Raw genomic sequence first — 25,541 nt, 5'->3', positions numbered from 1 at the left:
GTCAATGTTATTTCTATTCAGATTTCTTGCATCTCTCTATTATTATTTTTTTTTCCTCAGTTGAGATGGGCTTTATTGACATGAGTGTTTCTAGAACCTTTTTTTTCCCACAACATCAAAACCTTTTTTTTTTTTTTTTTTTAATCTTTGAACAGTATGCAATAATAGTATTATGAACATTAATTGATATGTGTGCACTGTTTGGTAACTAAGAAAAAAAAATTAGAGAGTAGAACATGTTTAACTAAATGTTCCTTATTTAATTCACTTCTCTTTCTCTCTCTCTCTCTCTTAGGAGTCAGTGATGATGTTGTCCATGAAGTTCTGTTTGTGGTCCACATCATGAACAAATTTGTTTTTGTGTGTGTTCAAGTTCAGTTATTATATATTATTTTGTAAAATATTTTGTGTGTTCAAGTTAAGTTGTTATTTTGTAAAATATTTAGTGTTTTCAAGTTGAGGTGTGATATATTATTTTGTAAAATATTTAGTGTTCAAGTTGAGGTGTGATATATTATTTAGTAAAATATACACAATCTACCCCCAGAGTCATCCTTGTCTTCCCTCTGTACTTGAAAATGTGGTCGATCTAGTGACTGAAAAGACTATAACATGATTCCTTGTTTATTTTTCTTGAGTTTTTATATTATGCTACTTAGACCCAATAATTTCTCAACATTCCTAGGAACCAGGTTGAATTGCAATAAATAAAGTAGTATTTGGGTGTAATAAAACTGTAAAACTCTAATGTAGTTAAAACTGGGTGGGTGGAAATACTGCCTGGCACAACTAGGGTCCTGGAAATGCGTTCCTGAGACTGCGGTTCTCCGAGTCGGTAGGTGGCGCTGTCACAAAAAACTAGGGTCCTAGAAGTGGGGTCCTGAAAATGCAGCCTCCGGCTCTGCAGGCAGATAATATTGCATCTAGGGGTGGGAATCTTTTACCATCTCACGATTCGATTCGATTCCGATTCTTGAGGCCACGATTCGATTCAAAATCGATTTTCGATTCAAAAAGATTTTCGATTCAAAACAATTCGATTTTATTCATAATGATTTCTAATCAGGTTTCTGATCATGATCTACTCTCATCTGCTTTGCTATACAGAATGACAAACATAATGACAGACATTAAAGTGTCTTTTTCACATTTATTAAGTTCAATTCTCAGGGAAGTGCCTTTTATCAAAAACATTGAAAACATTTTTTTACTTGGTACTTTTAAAGCAAAGTATTTATGATGACCCTAACGAACTTACTTCTAATACTTCCTATATTAATTTTATTAATAAAACAAATGGAAGTGATTTGGCAAGTCAACTGTAAGGTTACATTTGCCAGCATATGTCCCAACATTGCTGAGAACCAACAGGAAAATAAATGTGTGCTTGTACTAGCAGCGTACTTGTAGTAAATTAATACAAACTTCAGCATATTCTGAATCTCTAGCATAGTAGCATTTAATAATAGACTTCTAACATCCTCTTGTTATTTCCAATTAGCAATATAATCCTTCATACAAAAAAAAAACATTTTGCTGTAGCAAATTCACAAACAGTTTTCGTTCAAAAATATAGAATTATGTACCAGAAGCTATCATAACGTATAATGCTTGTGGACTTATGCATATTCTGAATAATTAGTAACATACAAAGTCGCTCTTGACTTATAGTACACAACTAAATAATAAAGAGTTATGACTTGAAATGTTTGCTGTATACCACAATCAAAAACAGCTTATACAAAGAAAGTGAATGAACATCTGCGAGTAACTTACAGTCAAAATGTAACTTTTTGTGACTGGCATTGCACATTTGGCGCTCAGCCATCATGCGTCCGTTATGTGCGCGTCTCTGTTATGTGCACGCCACAGACTGTCCGCGCACGTGCACGTCCGCTTCAGAGTTCCGCCTTTTGAGTTCCGTCAATGTTACGTTATTAGAATTTTTTTTTTTTTTTAGAAAATCGATTTTTGACATTTGTGAATCGATTCAGAATCGTCCACGTCCCGAATCGCGATTCATCTAAGAATCGATTTTTTCCCCCACCCCTAATTGCATCTCACGCATGTATTTCTGGATTGGCCTACAGTGTGCGTTTCTGGATCTGTTACTGTTTGTTGTTTTTTCACTCGATACGTGTAACGGAAATTAGATTTCGAAATTCGAAAAGCTCTTTTTGAACAAAACAACCGGTTAATTTTAAGATGGCCATTTTTTATTATTTTAATAGACCGGATCATTTCAGATACGTTGATACAGCTTACCCATACGAAAGTTTCTGATATGACATCTGTTAAACTAACGGTTTCTATTCAGATTTTCAAACAATATTACAGTTCATCATTCAAGATTATTTATGTACCTCAAGCGGCCTGAAGTTCTGTGAGCAGTGAGAAAGACGCGCACTGATAGAGAAGCATTTCCATTGGCTGCAGTCTGCAGGCATTAGCCAATAACAAAAGACGACATAGCGCAGACAATTTTACAGAATGCCACTGATAAATATCAATATCCCTCTACGTTTTTATTATCACATATAATGTGCTACGTTTATGCAGCTATTATATTGTAGATAAAATATAGTAATCGTTACAATGTCCACACACACTATATATATATCAGTGACGGCTGCTGAAAAATATCTTAGGCGGGGCTGTGTCATATTCAGTCGGTTTCAACACTCTGGTTACAAATACCTTTATAAAATAATGCTTTAAATAATAAATGTTCATAATAAATTTTCAATAAAGAAATATGCAATGATGGTAAAAACGAAGTGATGCTTTTAAATAATAAATTAAAACCGACAGTAGGTGGAGAGTCATCGAGTCATTCATTCAGAAATGAAGCAAGTGGCTGTATTTATGAATTAACATTGAATCATTGACTCTAATGACTCGTTCACACACACTGCTGTGCGCTGCAGTTCTGCTGTGGCTTTCGTTGGAGCTATTATTTTGTTGTAAAAAATACTGGCAACTGTGTTGAAAATGAACATCACTTAACATTAATATTTCATTTGTTGAACTGTTGTATAAAATCAATGTCACATTTGCAATCGTGTGGATCTTCATATAATGTGATCAACATTAAACACAGGAACTCACACAGGGAATGTCTTTGTATCGAAGAGAGTTTGAATCTTATATCGATCTCCATGCACAGCCTGTGTCTATATTTGTTCTTCATGCTAGTAAGTGTTAAATACCTACTTTTACAAAGGTAATGTACATTGTCGAGAACAGCAGTATAGCTCAATCTGCACGAGACCTGTCATATTATAGCCTATACACGCTGCTTAAACACAGAAAGTTTTGACCGCAAAAGATGAGGTAATTTGATCGGATCGGATGTCATGTATTTAAAGCATTTTACCTGATAGAAAAGCCTGCTCAGTTTAAATCTCATTTTAAGGCAGTATTAAAGGAACGGCAAAATTCAGCATGTTGTTCCCGCACCCCCTTCTGTCACCTCACGACCCCGGTTTGAGAACCACTGCATTTACTACATATCTTTATAAAGCGACCTTGGGTGTTCGAAAGGCGCTATATAAATAAAAATAATTATAATAATAATTATTATTAACCACCCAAACACAATTTACACGCATTTTTTTTTTTTCAACTGGAACGCCGCCCCCCCCCTCGAAATTCACTCCCCACACTCTGCCTCCTCTTTCAGTGAGAATTTAAAAACTATAGAACTTTATACACTTTATATATTTTCTTATTTTTTGAAAAATGTAATGTATACATTTAATATACCTTGTGTTATTCTGCCCTGACATAAAATGACTAAATAAATAAATAAATAAAGTAACAGTAACTGGTGTTTCTAATAGCGCTGCCGAGGGAGTGACAGTAAATGTGACGTTTATCTATTCTGGCTGCCTTAATACATTTCTCTATTTTTATTTTATATTGAAAAAATCGTGGGAATTCAACAGTGGATTTGTTCTTTCACTATTAGATAAAATGGTAAATTAATTTGCTCTGGCCTCCCATGTCACTAAGTTTACCCTGCTATTATTCCAATCAAGCACATGTAAAACGGCTTGTCACAGTTATGTGCTATTGGACAGCCCCAAACAAGGTTTGAGTAAATAAATAAATAAATGCAATATCTGGCTGTATGTTGTTAAAGTCACACTCCGGATGTTTCGATCCATAATGCCCCACTAGACCATAAAACCGACAACTTGTCATGAAAATCACAGAAATGATGATTCAACACTATACTACAAGGGCAATGTTAAATGTGCGCGCACACACACACACACACACACACACACACACACACACACACACACACACACACACAACCATCCCCCAACATCTGCAATATGGAGCATCTGCTGGACATTGTACTCAAGGAAAGCTTCATTTTGAACACAACTAAGTGACCAGACCAGCTGAGCCTTCAAGCAGAAAAGGAATGTCTTACAGTTTTTCACCATCACTTGGTGCATTTCCTGAATCATCATCAACATTTCTACAACAATAGTGCACTGCTCAGATTAGTATTATCTACGGACTTCGTCTGATTTACAAATTATACCCCTACATCTGATTTTTTTTTTGTGTGGTGCATTCGCACAAAATTTTGAATTATAATGGGTTCTAATGAGTTTACATTTATATTTACATTAAGTCATTTAGCAAATGCTTTTATCCAAAACGAATTGTAAAACAGACTAACTTTTTTACTTGGAGCACTGTCTGTAGCCGATATATACCACGATATATATAGTGTCTGTGTATATTAAACTAGCGATGCGCCGATCTGATATTTGTATCGGGTATCGGCGTCGATACTGAATAAAATGCTAGATCGGGTATCGGCGACAATTGCCCCGATCTGCTAGTCGATATGAAAGTTTATGGAGATGCCATGGAGACGCCGCTGTGCTGTGCGTAGTGTGTGACATCATACGCTAGCAACGTGCACTGTACGCAGCACATTAACAAGCTAACATTCGGAGTATAGAACAGCGAACAGCATGGAGCGAGCCAAAACATCTGTGATTTGGAGGTATTTCACAATAGTTATGCCAACAAGTTCCAACGCGGTTCGCAGTATATATGCCAAGTAAATGTTCCGAGGGGTGGTGATAAAACTTCGAATTATAATACTACAAATTTAATGAAGCATTTACAGAGATTTCATCCCAAAGAGCATGCCGAGTTCAACAAGCTGAAAAAACAAAAACGCAACGGCACAAAGCAGCTAACTTTGGAAGAGACAACAGAAAAAATTCAGAAATTTCCACATGGTAGTGTGAAAGCAGCAAAAATCACAGAAAGCATACTGAATTTCATTGTTATGGATGGGCAACCGCTGTCCGTCGTTGAGAACAAGGGCTTCAGACTCCTAATAAACCATCTAGAGCCACGGTACGACATGGTGAAGCGGAAATATTTATCCGAGATTGCTCTACCTGAACTGTACCAAAAAATGTGCAAACACATATCCGAACAAATGAAAGATGTCAAAGTACTGATAGTTTTACAACAGATATCTGGAGCTCTGACGTTTCTCCCATGTCACTTAAGTCTAACGGCACACTGGTTGGACGTGAATTTTGTGCCAAAAAGTGCCATGTTAAATGCAACAAACTTTCGCGGGTCACACACCAGCGACGCGATTGCAGCTACTCTAAAGGAAATGCTTGACAAGTGGCAAATCCCGCTGAGCAGAGTCCACGTTTTTCTTCGAGACAACGCCAGTAACATGAAAAGAGCAATGGACATCATGGGAGTGCGCAGTCTAGGATGCGTTGCTCACACAATGCAGCTTGTTGTTAACGAGGGACTTCTCTCACAGCGCAGTGTGAGTGATGCTGTTGCAGGTGGGAGACACATAGTTGGGCATTTTAAACACTACCCACTTGCATATTCCCGGCTGCAAGATATACATCTCGAAATGAACATGGAACCAAAACGCCTCCAACAAGACGTGCGAACGAGGTGGAATAGCACCTATTTCATGATAGAGAGTCTGCTGGAACAGAAGCGAGCTCTGTCAGCCTATGCTGCGGACCATGACCTACCCACAACACTCACGGCAAACCAGTGGGCCTTGCTTGAAAAAACAAAGACCTGCCTGGAACCGTTTGAGGAGTTCACCAGGAAGGTGAGCTCAGCCACTGCCTCTGCTGCTGATGTAATCCCAAGTGTCACTGTTCTCAAACGTGTCCTCTCCATGGAAACCGATGCCGACTCTGGGATTTAAAGGGGGGGGGGGGGTGAAATGCTATTTCACGCATACTGAGTTTTTTACACTGTTAAAGAGTTGGATTCCCATGCTAAACATGGACAAAGTTTCAAATTAAATTGTACGTTTGAAGGAGTATTTCTGTGCCAAAAATTGTCCTTCCGGTTTGTCACAAGTTTCGGAAAGTTTTTTCCGAGTGTGGGTCTGTCTCATGTAAGATAGGGCGAATTTCCTTATATGGGTCCTAAGGGCACTTCTGCCGGGAGACCGCGCGCGCGCACTCGTAGACCAGAGAGAGAGAGAGAGCGAAAGCAGTACCTCATCAAAGCGCTCCTCTGCTCGTGTTTTGGAAGCCAATGTCACCAAAGAAGTGTGTTTTTGGTTGCCAGGGCAAGACAACCCTGCACAGATTCCCAAAGAACCCAGCGTTAAGGGACCAGTGGATGCAGTTTGTTTTTCCAGAGCATCAACAGAGCTGTGTAAGACTTTGTTCGCTGCATTTCGAGATGATTGTTTTATAAACAAAGCCCAGATCGACGGATTTGCAGATCGTCTAATGCTTAAGGATCGAGCAGTCGCAATGATAAAGGTTTGCGGTCGTGATTGGAACCGGTGAGTAAAACTGGTATCTGCTTCAAATGTCTCTGTGTTGTTAGTGTGGCGCATTAGCTCACAGCTTTAGCTCCGCCCACACGGCCCACCTTCAGCCGCTCTTTCTTTTTCCAGAAAGACTCGGTACAGCCTATCTGTCTTTTATAAATATAATAAAACTAAATACTTTTGGGAGGTATGAAGGATGCAATACTACTCTATAGGTACTCAAGATTAACAGGAGATTGAGTGAAAATGAGCTTTTCACCCCCCCTTTAAACTATGAAAAAGACCCTCCTAGAAGCTATCGATAAACACTTCAGCACAGTGGAAGATGAACCTCTGTTTGCACTTTCAACCCTCCTCGACGCAAGATACAAAGACAGGTAAGACTGTAAACAATTAATAATTTTAATAATAATTTGACACAAAATATTGATTTAAAAAGGAATTTATTGATTTAAAAACGATTTGTATTGCTTCCGCTAAAGAAAATAGTCCATTCCGTCTCTGCGGTTAGAATCCTGTGTCCATAGCAACGCTCTGTTTTTCATGGCAATGGTGTGTTATTCTTAGCAGCGGTTATCAAGAAATAACACACCGCATTCTACATTAGAATTCAACCAAGCCATGTAAATAAATATATATTCAGATGCCATATGTGTAGCAGACTGTAACGCAGTTCAGATGTTATGGAAAGGAGGCGGGAACCGGTGAACATTTAAACATTTTAATAAATAAATAAAACACATACAAAAATGAAAGTATAAGCCAGCGGCACCTCGCGGACGACTGCTGGCCTCAGAAACAAAACACAACATACAATCAGGCCTGCTGTTCTTCTCTCGTCCTTCACCATCGCAGCTCCTCCTTTTATGCTTCCGCTCCTCCGTGAGAGACAAGTATGCAGTAAATGACTAAAGTAATTTTTGAGACTTAGTTATTGAGCTGCATTTATTTTTTTCTTTGTTTTTCATGTTTTTTCTCACACTGTGACAAGTTATACTAGTCTGTGACTGTAAATGTAAATGTAATAAGATGCCATGATGTAAAATTACTTTTAATAGAACTGAGAATTAGCCTGGGTTTCCCCATGCTGCCTTGTGCGCAGCGCGATTTTATTCACGCTGCTAGGTAGCCTGGACACCATGGACCAAATTTTCGCCTCAGTTAGGGAACCAATCACAGAACGGGGAGGGAGCAGCAAGACGATGACGACATCTATGCGACACACCGAAGCAGTTTGTTTATATCTATGGATCTAACATGAGACGTACAAATATATGCATATTTTTAGGAACACATCTACAAAAATATGCCTGTATTTCAAGTTGATAAAATAATTTAAAATCAACATCAGTTTATTTGTGCCCACGCGCCACGCCCTGCCAGGATCTATAACGTTACCTAGGCTACTTTCATTTTTAAAAAATTCTTCATAACCGCGCACACGCGATCTGCTTGCAGTCGTCGAGATGGATGCTGAGGAGTTGAAGAAAAGAATAGCTAGTGGAGATTGTAAAGTTGTCGACAATACGTCATCAAAAATAAAGTCCAGTGTGTGGGAGAAATTTGGAGTTATCTGAAGAAAATATTGTGAAAGGCTTTGCTGCAAACATTTTCGTGTTGGATAGCCGCAAATGTGGAACTTCATCCCTGAGGAAGCACGCAGAAACTGTGGTAAGAAAGCAGTTCTATCGAACGGTATTTTTCATATTTAACACTGTTAAGTATGTGTGGTGTGCAGGGCGTGTTTGAACCCAAAATGGTCAGATGTAGGCTAGACGAAATTGCGTGGCAGATGGTGTTGTAGCCGCGTCTGTTCGACTGGTAAAATGTGATAAGGCTAACGTAACTCAGTTTTGTGGTAACGTTAGCCATGTTCTTCATGTAGGCTACCGGCCTTTTGACAGCTTCGGCTGAAGTTGTCCTTGTGTTAATTGTCGTGTAATAACTTCTGTATGACCTGGCAATAAACATTTTTGTAAGTGTGTCTATAATGTGATAGTCTAAACTGATTTTTATTTCGGGTGCGGGTCGGGTGTCGGTACTATTTTAAGCGGGTCGGTGCAGATTTTAATTAGTGCTGTTGACGGAAAACGGGTTGGGTGCGGTTTTAAGCAGTGCGGGTACAGGCGGGTGCGGATTTACAAAATCGGACCCGTGCAGGACTCTGGTGTACACATTAATCTCTGACCCATCGTCGTCTTCTTCGTTGAATATCTGTCGCTCTACATACGTCATCTGGTATAATTGAAACGATTGGCTATGAGCTACGTACAGGCGCATTTGATAGACATTTGTAGCGCCCAATAAACGGCTCTGGGCATTCGTAAACCACGCCTCAAATACGAGAAAATGAACATGTGGTTCCCAGACCACGTCTCAAAGAGAAAGTGGTCTGACGTTAGCCAGGCTAACTGAGAATATGAATATTGAACAACATAGTACATGTGCACTATAGATTAACTTTGATGTCAGATTTAAAGGATAAATGTGCTACCATCTGATTGGTATGATGTACTATGTAACTTATGTATGTATGTATGTATGTATCTTTTTCAGATTCTTTACCAGTGCTGAGTCTGCAAAGCATGGTAAAGATGCACTGGCCAAAAAACTGGAAGAAGACTTGAGGACGACCACAGGTGATGAGGCAGAGGCATCAGACATTTCAGAGCCACCAGAAAAAGCCTCCCGGGCAGAACTTGAAGCAGCAGTAGCTCCATGCAGAAGTAAGAGCAGCAGTAGCTTCATGAAAGAATTTGATAGAATTCGGGAGGAGCGTGAGGAACCTGGTGGTGCAGCAAGCTGCTCCAGCACTGCTGTCCAAATGCATGGATTTTTTACAGAGGAAACAATCCTTGTCACACACGACCCATACAAATACTGGGAAGTCAACCGCCAGCGCTTTCCTGGCCTTGCTGTCGCTGCCTTGAATTACCTCTGTGCACCCTGCACTAGCGTAGAAAGCGAGAGGCTCTTCAGCACAGTTTCCTGTATCTTGGATGAAAAGCGAAACAGACTGACAGCTGAGAGAGCAGAGATGCTTGCTTTCCTATGCAAGAACCTGCCAGTGATGCTCAAGACTGAGATTGATACGTTAAATTGTTAAACACAACAGGATATTAAATTTCAGTTTGTAGAGAAGCTAGTGTTTTATTTATCTGTTTCTGTGTTGGATGTTAAATGTTATTTCCACTAAAGCATTGAAAAGAGCTGAATCCTGTTATTTTGAATAGTAAAGTTATTGCTTTTTTGCTAAATTTCAGCTGTTTTATTGTTTATTGTGCATTGATTTTGAAGTTATATTTGCACTAACTAAACGGTTATAAAGAGATTTTGTTTCTATTTATTTATTTTGTGCACATTTACCAAGCTAGTGAAGCTGTTGTTTTTTTGTTCAGCTGCTTTTGTTTTGGATGCTTAATTCCTATTTGCAGTGCAAATAGCATCCTGTGCAAATTTTGCACTTTAATTTTGATTGTCAAGTTTAAGCTACTGAACTTATTTTATTTTGCACTTGTTGCTCTGGTGCTGGTTTAATAAATAAATCACTAAACTTGTGAATACATTGTTTGTCATTTTGTTTTACAAGGCAAAAAAAAATATTGTTTAGGTCAAGCCTGATATCTTGCAAAGTAATGCATACAGCTTATTAAGTAATTCAGCACTTTTAACATTTTACCTTTGTATCAGATCGGTACTCAGTATCGGCCAATACTGAATTGCAGGTATCGGAATCGGTATCGGAAATAAAAAAGGTGGATCGGAGCATCCCTATATTAAACTGCAAAAAGACTATTTAAATATTAACCCTGCATGGTCTGCTTGTCTCTGTGTGAATGAATGGTGCAGACGCGCGGTTTCATTTACCTTACACACACACACAGAAGCACGAGTGACGCTCTCTGCTGCGTCACGATATGATGACATGATGAAATTCATCTCCAGAGCCACTCTGAGAGTCACTTCATGAGCATTTTACCGTTTAATTTGAGAAAAAAAACTATCGTAGTATCTCTCTCTCTCTCACACACACACACACACACACACACACACACACACACACACACACACACACACACAGAAACTCAAAGCGGCAACCCGTCAAAAATAAAAGTTCGGTTTAACTTGAAGAAATTGACAGAAATAATTATATTAGGCTACTGTACAGTAGATTTAGCTACGTCTCCATGGGATTTTTTTTATAAGCAATATTTACGTTTAAAAAGCATGTAGCCTTTAATGCTTATGTATTATTTACTTATGATTACCGTCATAAATAAAGTAATTGAATTGAATTTCATATTTTTTTCAAATAGTTAAATAAAATAGAAAAGTAGTTCCAACAGATTTTGCTGTGGTACCGAAATTGGTACCGGAACTGTAAAATTTTAATGGTATCGGTGCCACTCGACCTGTCAGTCAACTCGTCACCGTTATATGCGCCTGCCACTCGACCAGTCACCGTTATATGCGCCTGCCACTCAACCCGTCATCGTTATATGCGCCTGCCACTCGACCAGTCACCGTTACAGTCACCGTTATATGTGTCTGCCACTCATGCCCGTAATTGAGTGCATCTAGTGGCTCTTACTAAGCGTCGCGCCAGCCACAAGATCTCTCACAGTTTAAATCAACCAGACACTCCTAATGATGCACATGTGCAAACAGACAGTAAAAAACTGCTCTTATTTGCCATCTTATCTTACATTTTATTCACTCTTTTTTGCCTCCGATTGACATGCTGAAGCGAAAAGCAGACGAAGAGTCTTCACTACATCGATTTGTTTGTTTTATAGGCTATTTTATTTCATTTTATTTCCAGAATATTACAGAATATCAATTTAAGGATGAGGTCTTTGAATTTGCATCAGCGAGAACTGCAAAACAAACAAAAAAACTTGTTCAGGCAAAGAACAAAATTTTATTTTAATTCAAATAAATAGAAATTAGTGCATGGGTTTTTACCAATCGGTGACTCTACCAGTGGCCGTTAAAAAATCAACACCAGTACGCAAATCCAACACAAATGGACTCATATACTGAATTTAGAGTGTGAAATTGACAGCATTTTAATGATTAATCTAAAATGTTAAAATAAAAGAGAGGGCACGGCAACGTTTTGCACTTAGTTGTTATTTTGCCAGTTTTTCGCACAAACATCTAATGCGAAAGATGGGAGCTATAGGACATTAATTACTTGGTTGACACAATTTCTACATAGACCTTTATCAGAATATCGATCACAAGTAGCCTAATAAAAATGATCAACAATTTGCAACAAAAAAAAGTAAATAAAATAAATTCAAATAGATAGGCCTAGGCTATAAAACAAACAAACTGATGTAGTGAGGAATCTTCTTCTGCTTTTCCCTTCAGTAAAGTATCAGGCAGTAAAAGTGAGAGATTTTGAGGCAGGCGCGACGCTAAGGTGACGTGACGCGCTCCATTATGGACAAAAAGAGCGAATAAAATATAAGATAAGATGGAGCAGTATTTTACTGTCTCTTTGCACATGTGCATCAATCGGAGTGTCTGGTAGATTTAAACAGTGAGAGATCTTGAGGCTGGCGCGACGCTGATAGGTGACGTGACGCGCGTTGGTTCACAGACATGTTCGAGAAGGTTATCTGTTTGAGTGATCGGTGTAAGATGGGGGTCTCTTAAAGAGAGTTGGGAAATGAAGGAGGAAGTACTATGTACCAGTACTATGTCCTTTGTGAGGTTTCTACAGCTTCTATAGTATCAGAGTCTATACATTATTTTCTCAACACATTCTCACTAACAACTCGTCTGGATGCTTTGTCAGGACTGCTTGGTGTCACTTTGTAACACACTGGGACCCCTTCAGTGTTCAAAAACTATTAAAAACTCTCAGTCTCTCTCATATACACACCAGCCAGGATGATTCTTACTGGTCCACTTACTTGAGTTTGTCCAGTGTGCAGTCTGGATGCTTCATTGCATCAGAGAGCAGCTTCAGTCCTGATTCTCCTGGGTGATTGTAGCTCAGATCCAGCTCTCTCAGGTGTGAAGGGTTTGAACTCAGAGCTGAAGCCAGAGCAGCACAACCTTCCTCTGTCACCAAACACTGAGATAATCTACAACAACAGTGTCAATGTCAGTGTGCTTCATTTTTAGAGAATATACATTAAAATAAGCACGGCTCTTCAACCCATCGATTATCTATACAAGGACCTCTGATTGATTACAATTAGTGATGTTGAGATTACCCAATTTCAAAATTGACCGTGATTACAATGGTCACGTTATTAAACAATAAGAATTTTATTTAAAACAAATAAATAAATAATTAGTTTTTCAGACTGTGTGTGGTGTGCCCTCTGTCTGGATACTCTGTGAGGCTGTTACTATAGTAGCTGAGTTCACTAGGTGATTGTCTAGGTAAGGCAGGGTGTGTGCAAATCAACTTTCAGCGCATGTGAAACTCTCAAATTGAAAACATGGTGGAACAATGCAATCTCTTGTCCTTGCCGAAGAAGCTATTTTAATAAGCTATTGTGGAATTCTGGAATCTAAACATGCTTCAGGAGTAGTTGAAGACAGATATGCAATATGCAAAACATTTAGATGAAAAGTGTCAGAAAAAGCGGAGAACACATCTAATATGTACAGCACCTGAGGGATCATCACCATCCACACCCAGATGAAGGTAATCATTTTACAAACATAATAAATAGCCTGTTACTTACTCCTATCAAATAATCACTATGAGCTTTGTTATTTTGATAAGAGCAAGGTCTTAACTTTCAAATGAAACATTTTGACACTCTTTTATGCATATGATAGATCGCTATAGCCGCATATCTGTTTAAGTGGAAACATGGAGCGCACCTGAACTGATCATCTCTGTATCTGTGCATCTCTGCACCTGAACTGATCATCTCTGCACCTGAACTGATCATCTCTGCATCTGTGCATCTCTGCACCTGAACTGATCATCTCTGCATCTGTGCATCTCTGCACCTGAACTGATCATCTCTGTATCTGTGCATCTCTGCACCTGAACTGATCATCTCTGCATCTGTGCATCTCTGCACCTGAACTGATCATCTCTGCATCTGTGCATGTCTGCACCTGAACTGATCGTTGTACTACTAGTTTGACATGAATGCTACCTCTGAAAATCCTCCCGTCTGCCACCAGTGGTCTCCCTCATCGGAGTATTAGCACTTGGACTACAAATCTCAGAACTCGCATACCTGGACTGATTGCACAAACATTTGTTCTCTATTTTATGGACAGATGGTATTATATGGACCATCTGTCTATGGTAGAGCAAAAACTAAACTAAAAAGTTCTGCGCATGGTCACCTGACCAAAGCTGCGATTTGATTGGCTGTCTGTTGCGTGATTGGAGCATGATCACTATGTCAGCTTGTTCTGTATATTTGTTGGATGTATAATACTGGTATCCAGCAGATGGCGCTGCTGACCTCCTCTTCTACAGTCATACTTGCACACAGCAAAGTCTTCTAGACATCCCCTTTCTACAGCCACAATCCATTCTTCAACAACCTTGGTCACACACTGCTATGGATTTTGTCACTGATCTCCTGGCCTCCCAGGGTAACACCAATATACTACAGTCATGAATGTTTATGTTCAAGGCATGTCAATTAACACATCTACGTAAGCTCTCAACAGCTTTCGAAACAGTAGAACATTTCATCCACTACATGTTTCATTATCATGTACTACCTGAAGATATTGTCTCAGACCGGGGTTCCCAGTTCACATCTCGGGTCTGGACGGCCTTCCACCAATTCAATTTAAATATAAGCCTCACCTCAGGATATCACTCACAATCAAACATCAAAGCGAAAACCTAAACCCAGAACTCACAAGGTTTCTTAGATTATACTGTCAACAGAATCGGTCGGACTGGAGCAGCTTCTTACGCTGGGCTGAATATGCTCAAAATTCCCTTCAGAAACCCTCCACTGGCATTACCCCTTTCCAATGTGTGGGATTTCAAACACCTCTATTTCCCTGGTCAAGGGAACCCTCTGAGTTACTGGGCATTAATGACTGGCTCTGACAGAGCAAGACAGTGTGGAACCAAACACACGTCCAGCGTCAACGTGCATCAAAAAGATAGAAGAAACAAGCTTATCATCACCATCGTTCCAACTCCAATTATGTATTTTTTTGTGTTTTTGTGTAATTATGTATCTTGATTTTTCACTTGATTCTGTGAGTCGGGGTGAACACCTGTGAACAACCCAATTAGGCAGAACTAATCGAGTCTCATGAATGTAGTCACACTTTTGTTAAGTGAAAAATTACATTGTGGTTTGTTTTTCACCAAATACTGTCATATGCCCCCCAGAACACTTGGAATATATGACATGTGTTTCATGTGACCATTTATACTTTTGCCTTTTTTCTTAGCTTGATGCTGTTCGCTATTCACTCCCATTATGTGAATGGGTGTGAGCTGGAATTATTTTTTTTAATTATCCTTCTATAGTCCAAAAAAAAGAAGGGCACACTGCATTAGAACAGCAGCAGGGTGAGTAAATTAGGGCTGGGCGATATGGCCAAAAAAAATATCACGATAATTTTTTTTATATCAGTCGATATCGATAATTATCACGATAAAAGTCAAATCATTATTTCTTTCAAGTTTAAAAGCATATTTTTGCTCCTAAGTGAAAGTTGTAGAAACCAGAGCGTTAACTGTGGTTTTAAACTACTCTTTATTGTCAGAATATATCATGACAAACACTTGCCAAACAGGTGAACATTTCACAAATCTGAGGTAGAACATTCAAACACTTGTCATTTTTCCTTAACAAAATAAATATATTTATTGGAAAATTTCTTAGTTTCAGCATGTGCTTTTTTTTTTTTTTTTTTTTTTTTTGGGGTAAAATGTAATATTCTGACTGTTTGAGTTTTATTAAACTTAACCATTGGTCATCCAGTATAATCATGCATTTAGATCATGACAACCACAGATGAAACCAGGCACCTCACTATCATGGCAAAATGTAACTATGATTTCTATGGTATTTGTATGAAAAACAGTATAGCCTATACCAGCGGTTTTCAATAGGTGAGGCGCGCCTCCCTTGGGGGGCGCAAAAGAGCCACAGGGGAGGCGCGACACGAGAAGAAAAAATAACTGTAATTGTGTGTGCGAGTATTAGCTTTAAAATGCGTCGTTTCATTGTCCCAAGTCAACAGAAGTCAGCATTAAGGGAGAATACGGAGCCCAGGAAGTCACCTGTGTGAGTAAAAAAACAATCCGTGGCGACGGTTTTGCAACCATCCGCTCAGTTTATAAACAGTACTCACGAATTCTCAAACTGTTCCCTCGGTTTAACAAATCGTGCCCACGGATTATTAAACCGTACCCACGACTTCCTAATCCACGCACTCAGACTTGTTAACCGTGCCTTCAGTTTTTGAAATCTCTACCCACAAATTCATAAACCGTGCCCACGCTTTCGCAATCCGTTCCCACGTAGTATTGCGTGACGAGTTCATAATGCGGTGAATTCCCGTTCCCATTTACTTCACAATCTCATTATAGAGAGACGCGCGTCATGATCTGTGCACTGCCGCGTCTCGCGCTCGCCATGCCGCCAGATTCAGTATCAGTGCACCTTAAAGGAGAACTCCGGTCAATTTTAACATTGAGCTCATTTTTTTGTACATTTGGAGTGCTGTCAATACAGAGAACAACGACAAAAATCGGTGTTGCCTACACCGAGTTATTCTATTTTTAAAATTTGCACCCTGTTGACTTCAATGGGGCAAGTACTAAACCTGCTTTTAGCCTCTTAACATCCTTGATGTGTCATTACAAGTGCACAGAAAATGTGAGTGATTCCTTCTGAGTGAACACGAGTGAGTCTGACTGCAGTAGATGTGAAAGAAATGTATAAAAATGATGTTATTTAAGCCAGCGCAAATACCTTTGTTTACATCCTGTTTTTCGGTTGAAGTCCAAAGTAGTCGATTGCAGAGTTCACACGCATAGGTTTAATACCTATGATCACGCGCGTGAACTCGGCAATCGACTACTTTGGACTTCAACCGAAAAACAGGATGTAAACAGGTATTTGCGCTGGCTTAAATAACATCATTTTTATACATATCTTTCACATCTACTGCAGTCAGACTCACTCGTGTTCACTCAGAAGGAATCACTCACATTTTCTGTGCACTTGTAATGACACATCAAGGATGTTAAGAGCCTAAAAGCAGGTTTAGTACTTGCCCTATTGAAGTCAACAGGGTGCAAATTTTAAAAATAGAATAACTCGGTGTAGGCAACACCGATTTTTGTCGTTGTTCTCTGTATTGACAGCACTCCAAATGTACAAAAAAATGAGCTCAATGTTAAAATTGACCGGAGTTCTCCTTTAACTTGGCGTTAACTTGAACTGCATTTCTGTCAGTGCGTGACTACAGCTCGTTAATAAACAATAGCTCGTTTTTTTAATTGATCCATTTCATACAGTCCGTCTTCATTTGGCAAGTGCACTTGCGCAAAAACGTTTTTCATGTTCAACTGTTTTTTTGTGTGTGGATGCTGCTGATAAAACAGCTTCGCAGATATTACAAAGAGACATGCATTTGTGTGTGTGTGTGTGTGTGTGTGTTTCTTTTTTTGTAAATGTTTCCCGGTTATAACTTCCATATTTAATGCACAATTTTCCTTACAAATTATATTATCAGCATTACAATGTGAGTAAATGTAGCCGTGTAAAATGTAAGGGAATGATGCCACCCTTATAGAACAATGTGCATTTACATTTAAATTGTAACATATTTAATAGCATGGAATTACAGTGTAATTAGTGTTAGCTCATATCTTAGCCTTTTTCAGTGCATTAGCTGAGGTAAACTGATAATATTATTATATAATATTAGTGATTCTCATTTATCAAAACACTAAAATTGGTACCATTTTAGAGAGAAATTGGGTATTTTTTAATCTCTCTATTTAACCCATCTCATGGTGTGTGATGCTGAACTATCATATGAGTTTCTAAAGGTTTTTTAATTCTTTGCACAGTTATGAATATTGATATTTTATGTGCAACAATAGCATGCTCAGGCTCAGTGGCCTTTCACCTAATTTTGAATCGTTTTTTTTAATACTGTAATATGATTTAAATGGTGATGTGTACTGATTTGATGCATTTTAAAAAGATGGATGATAGATATTCTTCAATCTTTCTGACAAAGAACAAAATATAATGTGAATTACAGTAAGTGCAATTTTTTTAATTTATTAATAATAGTGCACAGTGTTTATTATAAGGGGGTAGAATCCACAGCTCAGTCCTCACTACTCATGAGTACTTTTAAATAAGCTACTTTTTTACTCATACTCAAGTAGTTTTTTGGAAGTACTTTTTACTCACACTACATTTTTTGGAATGTAATGGTACTATTACTTGAGTATGTTTTTTTCAATACTCTTTCCACCACTGCTGGTTTTGTTCAAGATGATGTGCATCTCCTTCAAATGTGAGCTTAAAGCCCAGATACACCGTGCCGATTTCAGCCGTCAGGTGTTATCGGCGGTAGCTTTGGCACCGATTGCACGTTACGCATGTTTTGTTGACTTGTGGTTAGGCCTACAGATGTTCAGTGATTTTAAAAGTAGCCTCAATTAGGCCTGCATGAAGTTGGAAATTATTTTCTGTTGCAAATAATCATTTATGAATGCACTTTTAAGAAAGTTGTGGAAATAAAATAATATTTACATTTTATCAGTTGTTATTGAAACTCATCATTGTCATGAACACACAAAAGATGATGAAGTCATTTACTGCAGAGACGTGTGGGTTAGGGCAGGACGGACAGGATTTTGGGGAAGGGGGGGCTCGGCTGTCCTTACCTACTAAAAGGGGAGGCTCACATTCACCCAATTTGAAAACCCCTGGCCTATACAATATTAAATACTATAATTATATTCCATTAGTGCTTTAATACATTGTCTACATTAATAATACAATTCAATATGTATATCCCACCTTTCAAGGTGCAGTTAATATTAACGTTAGGCTAACGTGCAGTAAATCCAAAATGATGGGAATTTGTAGACGGAAAAGCCTTCTGACTGTATCGTTGCGCTCAGTGTTTCTCCTGTTAGTCAGCGCTGTTTCATCTGCCTTTAAACTGGTTTAAATCACTGAGACATTTGTGCTCCTCGCTGAATTCAAGCGCTTCTCACTGGATTTCGTGACCGAGAGCGATCAGAGTAAACGCCTCTGCTCTAGTGAGCTCGCGCTGCCGTTTGGACTTTTAGCCGAGCGGATAAATGGTCCGTGTGGCGCGCGGTTCAAATGAGTTTCGTTCCGCTTTTGGCGCATAAACATTATCGAACATTTATCGACCTCTTGATATCGTTTTATCGAGAAAAATTATATCGCGATAATTATCGTTATCGTTTTATCGCCCAGCCCTAGAGTAAATGATCGCTTAATTTTTGGGTGAACTATCCTTTTAAGTGAGTTGCATAGAATATAAGAATATAACACATTGACATATATATATATATTAGGGGTGGCACGGTACATGAAAAAACATCCGAACCGTTCGGTTCGCTTGTCTCGGTTCGGTGCGTGTGTGCGTCGCACGGTTCGCACGGTTCGACGCATGCGCAATGTAGCCTCGTGCCTGTGCTAATACAATGCTAAATCATAAATCAGATATATGCAGAATAACATTACGATGTCCAGCAAACGATTTAAATAGTGCACTGGGTTTACTTAGACATTTAATGAGATCTACTCCACTATATGCTGTTTTTTCACGTGAATAAATAAATAGATCGACTGTTTCACGTATGTAGGCTACTTCAATGGTCCAGTGGAATAACTTTTGCCAAGCGTGTCAGAGGTTCTGAGTTCTAATCCGCACTCGTATATATTTTTTTCTTTTTCATCAAAATCGATTATGTTTATCAGTGGTTGTATATCAAGCAGGATCAGATTTGTGTGATTTTTTTTATGATTTCATCGGAAAGAATAGAGAGTCTCCACAACGGATTGAAGCGCGCGTCCCAGTGTAGACTGCAGCGTGTGCGCGAGCCACAAGAGAACACTGTCAGCGGCAACGAGCACTTTGATCACTTGATAAAAAAAAAAAAAAAATAATAATAATCCTTTCCGCGCTAGATTGCTTCTTATTTAACAAACGAACGAAAAGAATACTTTGCTAGTTAACTGGAGACGCTTTATTTATTTGTATTGGTACATTCGTGCCGCGAGATGTTTCAAAAGTGGTGGGGTAAATATCGACCCTGGCAAAAAATGGTGGGGACATGTCCCACCCGCAAATTACACCTATGATGACGAGACACGAGGAGAAATTGACATAGAACTGTCCGACACAGCCCACGTAGCTCTCACTACAGATGGATGGACCTCCAGGGCCACTGAAAGTTTCCTCACGTTAACCGCTCACTCGCTCACTATATTACTTCGCAATGGGAAATGAGAAGCTGCGTTTTGCAAACACGCCCCATTTATGAAATAAATAATTAGATAATTAAGTTATATATCATATTCTGAAGAAAATTTTTGCAGTGTGTTAAAGGTTAAAAGAAAAAATAACAACAAGAACCGTACAGAACCGAAAACCGTGACCCTAAAACCGTGATACGAACCGTGGGTTTTGTGAACCGTGCCACCCCTAATATATATATATATATATATATATATATATATATATATACACACATATATGACAGCTTACTATTATTTTGCACAGACCAGTTGAAATCCCCTTCAATACCTCAATTTATTGAGTTGACAGTTTGGACTCTTAAGTCCAATAGAGAGCAGCCTCACTCCTGAATCCTGCAGGTCATTGTTACTCAGGTCCAGCTCTCTCAGGGAGTTTGATGATTGTAGAACTGAAGACACAACTTCACAGTGCTGATCACTGAGATTACAGTCTGTTAATCTGAAAAAAAGAGGACTCTGATTAATGCTGGTGTCCCCACCAGATTGCACGACTTTCTTGGTTAACCAAGTTCAACATAAAAGATCATTGATTGTCACATTGATCACATTGATTGTATGTGTATAATGTTTTATTTCCTTGTTTATACAATTCTTTATAGTGGAAAAAAGAGTCTTGTTAGTTGAATAGTGTCATTTGAAATTTTTCTTTTTTTATTTTTGTTGGACTTTTTGCCTTATTGATTGATAGTACTGTGACACAAAGATGGGAGAGAAAGGAACATGATCAGGAAGGGACCTTGAATCAGACCGAATCGCTGTCATGTATTTTTCAATTTTATTTGTATTCCAATTTTCACAACACACATTGTTTTAATGCTGCAATTAACCTCTGATTATAGTGGTTCTAAACCTTGCTTTTAACCCTGGGTAAAGGAACGTTTCGCATTTGTAAGTTAGAAGTGGGATTAGCACCACTTCTTACACATAGTAATGAAACCCTGGGGTCCAGAGCAGGTTTAGAGTCGCTTTTGTGCTGTTAATCCCGCATTTCGGTGCAAAACTTGCACAGTGTGAAACGATACAGTGTTAGAGTGTTATGGCTAGATGCTTAGCAACGGACAGCCAATCAAGTGCCTCATGTTCATGTGTTGGACAGTCACAGAAATTGTATAAACAGTTGTTTCAGCGTTTGATGGGAAACATTTCAAATGGCAACAGAAAATTCACCTATTCACCTTTGCCTAAGCCCCGCCCCCCTTAGTTACTGTTGCTACGTCCGACAACTTCATCTGGGCAACACAGTGGCGGTAACGTTAGTCACCTTCAAAACTACCACAATAGCGTGTCTGGAACATTAACGTTAGGTGTTTGTATCTTGAATAACAAAGTTAGCTAACATCCAGCCGCTAGTCAAAACATACAATCCTGATTTATGTGGTAACTAAACCATCGCTAAGCGCTTGCTAGCACCTTGATTCTTCATTAATTAGGGTAGAGAACCGAAATCATAACCTAAAACAGCATAAAACTGTCTAACTAGTATAACTTCACAGTAAGGTTAAAAGCAAAATTTACCACAAAAGTGTGCTTGTTGATCCTTGAGGGGTTTAGCTGACTGTCAGGACGTCCACACAGTTTAATCCAAAGACGACACTTGTCAGGATTTGACTTCGGTTTTGGGAAGGGAAAAAAACAGACACCCCCCTCCAACCTCTCTGGGAAACGCGTATCTGTGTTACAAATGCCCCAGGCACAATGTTTAACCATATTTTTGATAAAACTACGACGGTAATAACCTGCAGAGACCAAAAATATGAGACTCCTGTGTTAAAGTCAATGGAGCGCTATGAAAAAGTGTCGGACCTCTGTGGGAGCTCGTTCTTGGCTGCGCTGTGATTGGTCAATCTACATTCTAGGGTGTGGCTTAGCCAAAGGCGAATTGGAGTGAAGAAGATACCTTTTCATTCTTTCCTTTACAGTCCAAAAAGACCATATAAAAAAACTTGATAGCATTCGGCAATATGAGGACGGGCAATGCAAGAGCCTTGATGTAAACACGTGGCGTTCGTCCAATCAATGACAATAATAACACAAATATGCAAATAAGAACATTAATCCAGGGTTTAGGAACGTACAGCATGAAACATCGGTTTATAAATACCCAGGATAAATTGTTAACTCTCTTATCACAGTTACAGTCCCATAGCATTAAGGCAAGGACTAGTAGGCTCAGAGACCGTTTCTGGTCGATCCTGGTCCTGGAGTACCCACAGCACTGCACATTTTCAAATTCAACTCATCAGCTCGTTAGTAAAGACTCCAAGACCTCTAATATGTGTGTTAGATAAGAGAGACATTAAAAATGTACAGTGCTGGGATTGAAATGACCTAAGTCAAGATATTTCTTATTTTAATACATCCTCACTGCAACTAGATATATGAGGTAGCCAAATTTTAAAAGTGTGATTTCTAGACCAGGAAAATGAATATATTTTTCTAAAAATGCTTAATCCTTATCCAGCAAATTATGAACAATGGAAAAGTCATGTAAATTCATTGGTTGAAAAGATATTCAGCTTTTCAAACTTCAGAAATATAATTAGGCTACTTGGATTTCAATTATAATTACAAATTAAAATAATTATTTTAAACATTTTATTCTGTAGACACTTCAAATTTATGTAAATGAAAAAGCCATTACAGCACATATAGCTAAACTATTAGCCTACATGAGAGGTATTATGTTCATATTTCAATTCAGTTTATATTATGTTCATATTTTCACACTCACAGAGCTTTTCTGCAGTTCCTCAGAGCAGGTAACAGTCTCCTTCGACCCTCTTGTGATGATCTGATGTTTTTAAGGTCAAACTCATCCATCACCTTTTCTGACATCAGGATCATGTTTGCCAAAGTTGAACATTGTGCAAGAGTAAGGTTTTTGTTACTTGTTCCAGATTGTAAAAATGCCTGCATTTCTTCAACAAGAGAACTATCCTTCATTTCAATCAAGCAGTGACACAGATTCATCCATCTTTCAGGGCTGACATTGTCTTCTGGACTTTCTGTGTTTGCGTGTTTTTTAAGGGTTTGGATTATGTCCTTGATGCTCCATGGGTTTTTCTCTGTGTGAATCAGCAGATCCTGTAAGAGCCTCTGATTGGACTCCAGTGAGATGCCATGAAGGAATCGAAGGAATAGATCCAGGTGTCCATTTTTACTCTTCAAGGCTTTATTCATTGCTCCCTTCAGAAACACATCCAGAGGAACAATCTCACACTGAGTTCTGGATTTTCCTGTCAGGAACATTTTCATAACTTCACTGTTCTTGTGTAAATAACAGAAAAACACATACAGTGCTGCAAAAAACTCCTGAAAGCTGAGATGTACAAAGCTGTAAACCTTCCTGTGATAAATCACAGATTCCTCCCTAAAGATCTCAGTGCAAATCCCAGAATACACTGAGGCGTCAGTGACGTCTATGCCGCTCTCAATCAGGTCCTCCTCATAGAACATCACATTGCCCTTCATCAGCTGATTGAAAGCCAGTTCAGCAAGTTTCACAATCACTTCTCTGTTGGACTGCAGGAGTTTCTCTGGATCTCTCTCTTCATACTTCTGGTTCTTCATATGAGTCTGAATGAGGAGGAAGTGTATGTACATTTCAGTCAGAGTTTGAGGGATTTCTGCACTGAGATCTTGTTTCAGGATGTTTTGAAGCACAGTGGCTGAGATCCAGCAGAAGACGGGTATGTGGCACATGATGTGGAGGCTTCTTGCTCTTCTGATGTATGAGATGATTCTGCTGGCTTGATCCTCATCACTGATTCTCTTCCTGAAATATTCCTCCTTCTGAGGCTCATTGAATCCCTGAATTTCTGTCACACGGTTGATGTATTTGGAGGGGATCTGATTGGCTGCTGCTGGTCTGGTGGTGATCCAGATGAGAGCCGAGGGAAGCAGATCTCCTTTCATGAGGTTTGACATCAACACACCCACTGATGAAGACTCAGTCACATCAGAAACTTTCTCACTGTCTGAAAACATCAGTGTAATTCTGCTTTCATCCAGACCATCAAAGATGAACACAACTGTACATTCATCATAAATCTTTGAGTCCAGATCTTGAAGTTCAGGATGAAAGTCCAGCAGAAGTCTGTGAAGACTGTACTGATGATCTTTAATCAAGTTCAGCTCTCTAAATGGAAGCACAAACATGAAATCTACACCCTGATTGGCTTTTCCCTCGGCCCAGTCCAGAATGAACTTCTGCACAGAGACGGTTTTTCCAATTCCAGCGATGCCTTTAGTAAGAACAGTCTTGATTTTGTCCTTCTTCTCTCTTCTCTTCTCCTCATATCCTAGTTCAGGTGAAGGATCAAAAATGTCATTGCAGTTGATTGGAGTGTCTTGGAGTGTCTTGTAACTTTTCTCCATCTGTAGCACCTCATGTTCTTCATTCACTCCTTCACTCTCTCCCTCTATGATGTACAGCTGTGTGTAAATCCTGTTCAGGAGGGTCTGATTCTCTTGTAGTTTGATTCCCTCAAATAAGCTCTCATACTTGTTCTTCATGCTGGTTTTGTGCTGGTCTTTGACTCTCTGCAGATCATCATGCACTGGCTGGTGAGAGTCGAGCTGCAGGGCTGCTTCTGTGTCATGATGACTGATGTGTTTCTGACAGGAGGAGGATGAGCTGGTCTGACAGGACACATCTCTGATCTGGTCAGCTCTCACACCACTGAAAACACATTAAGAAGACAGAGATACAAAAACCTGTGTTAAAATAAATATAAAATCATACTACATGTAGAAACTGACTTCCTAATATATTACATGGAGATCCTCAGAGTTCTCACACAGATTTTATTTACCCATGTTGCCAACAAACTGTTAATGAATTATGCACAATCAGGCATTTAGGGGCAGATAATGACCTGCATATTAAAAGTAATGAGACATCAATATTTCAGTAGTCAAAATGTTCAAATAAAAGAGAAAGGTGGCTAAAATTCTTGACCAGATTTAACAGAAACCATTATTTTAAAATATCACAGAAACACAGACATGAAGAAATAGCAGTGTTCATGTGAAATGATTACATGCAATTGATTTACTTGTAAATGGCGACAGATGATACTTAAAGGGGTCATATAATGGTACATGCACTTTTACAAGTTGATTGTACTGAAATGTGTGTTGGCAGTGCCTGTACACAAACATCATAAAATGATAAAAATCCATCCAGTGTTTTTTTTTATCTCTTTATATGT

The 25,541-nt window shown here is 38.9% G+C and overlaps 1 protein-coding gene across 2 annotated transcripts in view; it reads right to left on the bottom strand.

Moving 5' to 3' along the window:
* The window catches only part of LOC307170272 (NACHT, LRR and PYD domains-containing protein 3-like), a 412,645-nt gene that overhangs the window by 366,082 nt on the left and 21,022 nt on the right, over positions 1-25,541 (bottom strand). Inside the window, exons 3-5 of one of the 2 annotated variants that reach the window (XM_079891358.1) lie at positions 23,060-25,009; positions 20,597-20,767; positions 12,739-12,912 (exon numbers count right to left, since the gene is read on the bottom strand). In XM_079891358.1, coding sequence (XP_079747484.1) covers positions 12,739-12,912; positions 20,597-20,767; positions 23,060-25,009 — 2,295 coding nt within the window. The remainder of the gene's footprint in view (positions 1-12,738; positions 12,913-20,596; positions 20,768-23,059; positions 25,010-25,541) is intronic. The other variant, XM_079891357.1, reaches the window with a different exon arrangement.

Source organism: Squalius cephalus (genome assembly GCF_949319135.1).
Source record: "Squalius cephalus genome assembly, chromosome: 1".
Lineage (NCBI taxonomy): Eukaryota > Metazoa > Chordata > Actinopteri > Cypriniformes > Leuciscidae > Squalius > Squalius cephalus.
This window is presented reverse-complemented; position numbering and strand designations above follow the sequence as displayed.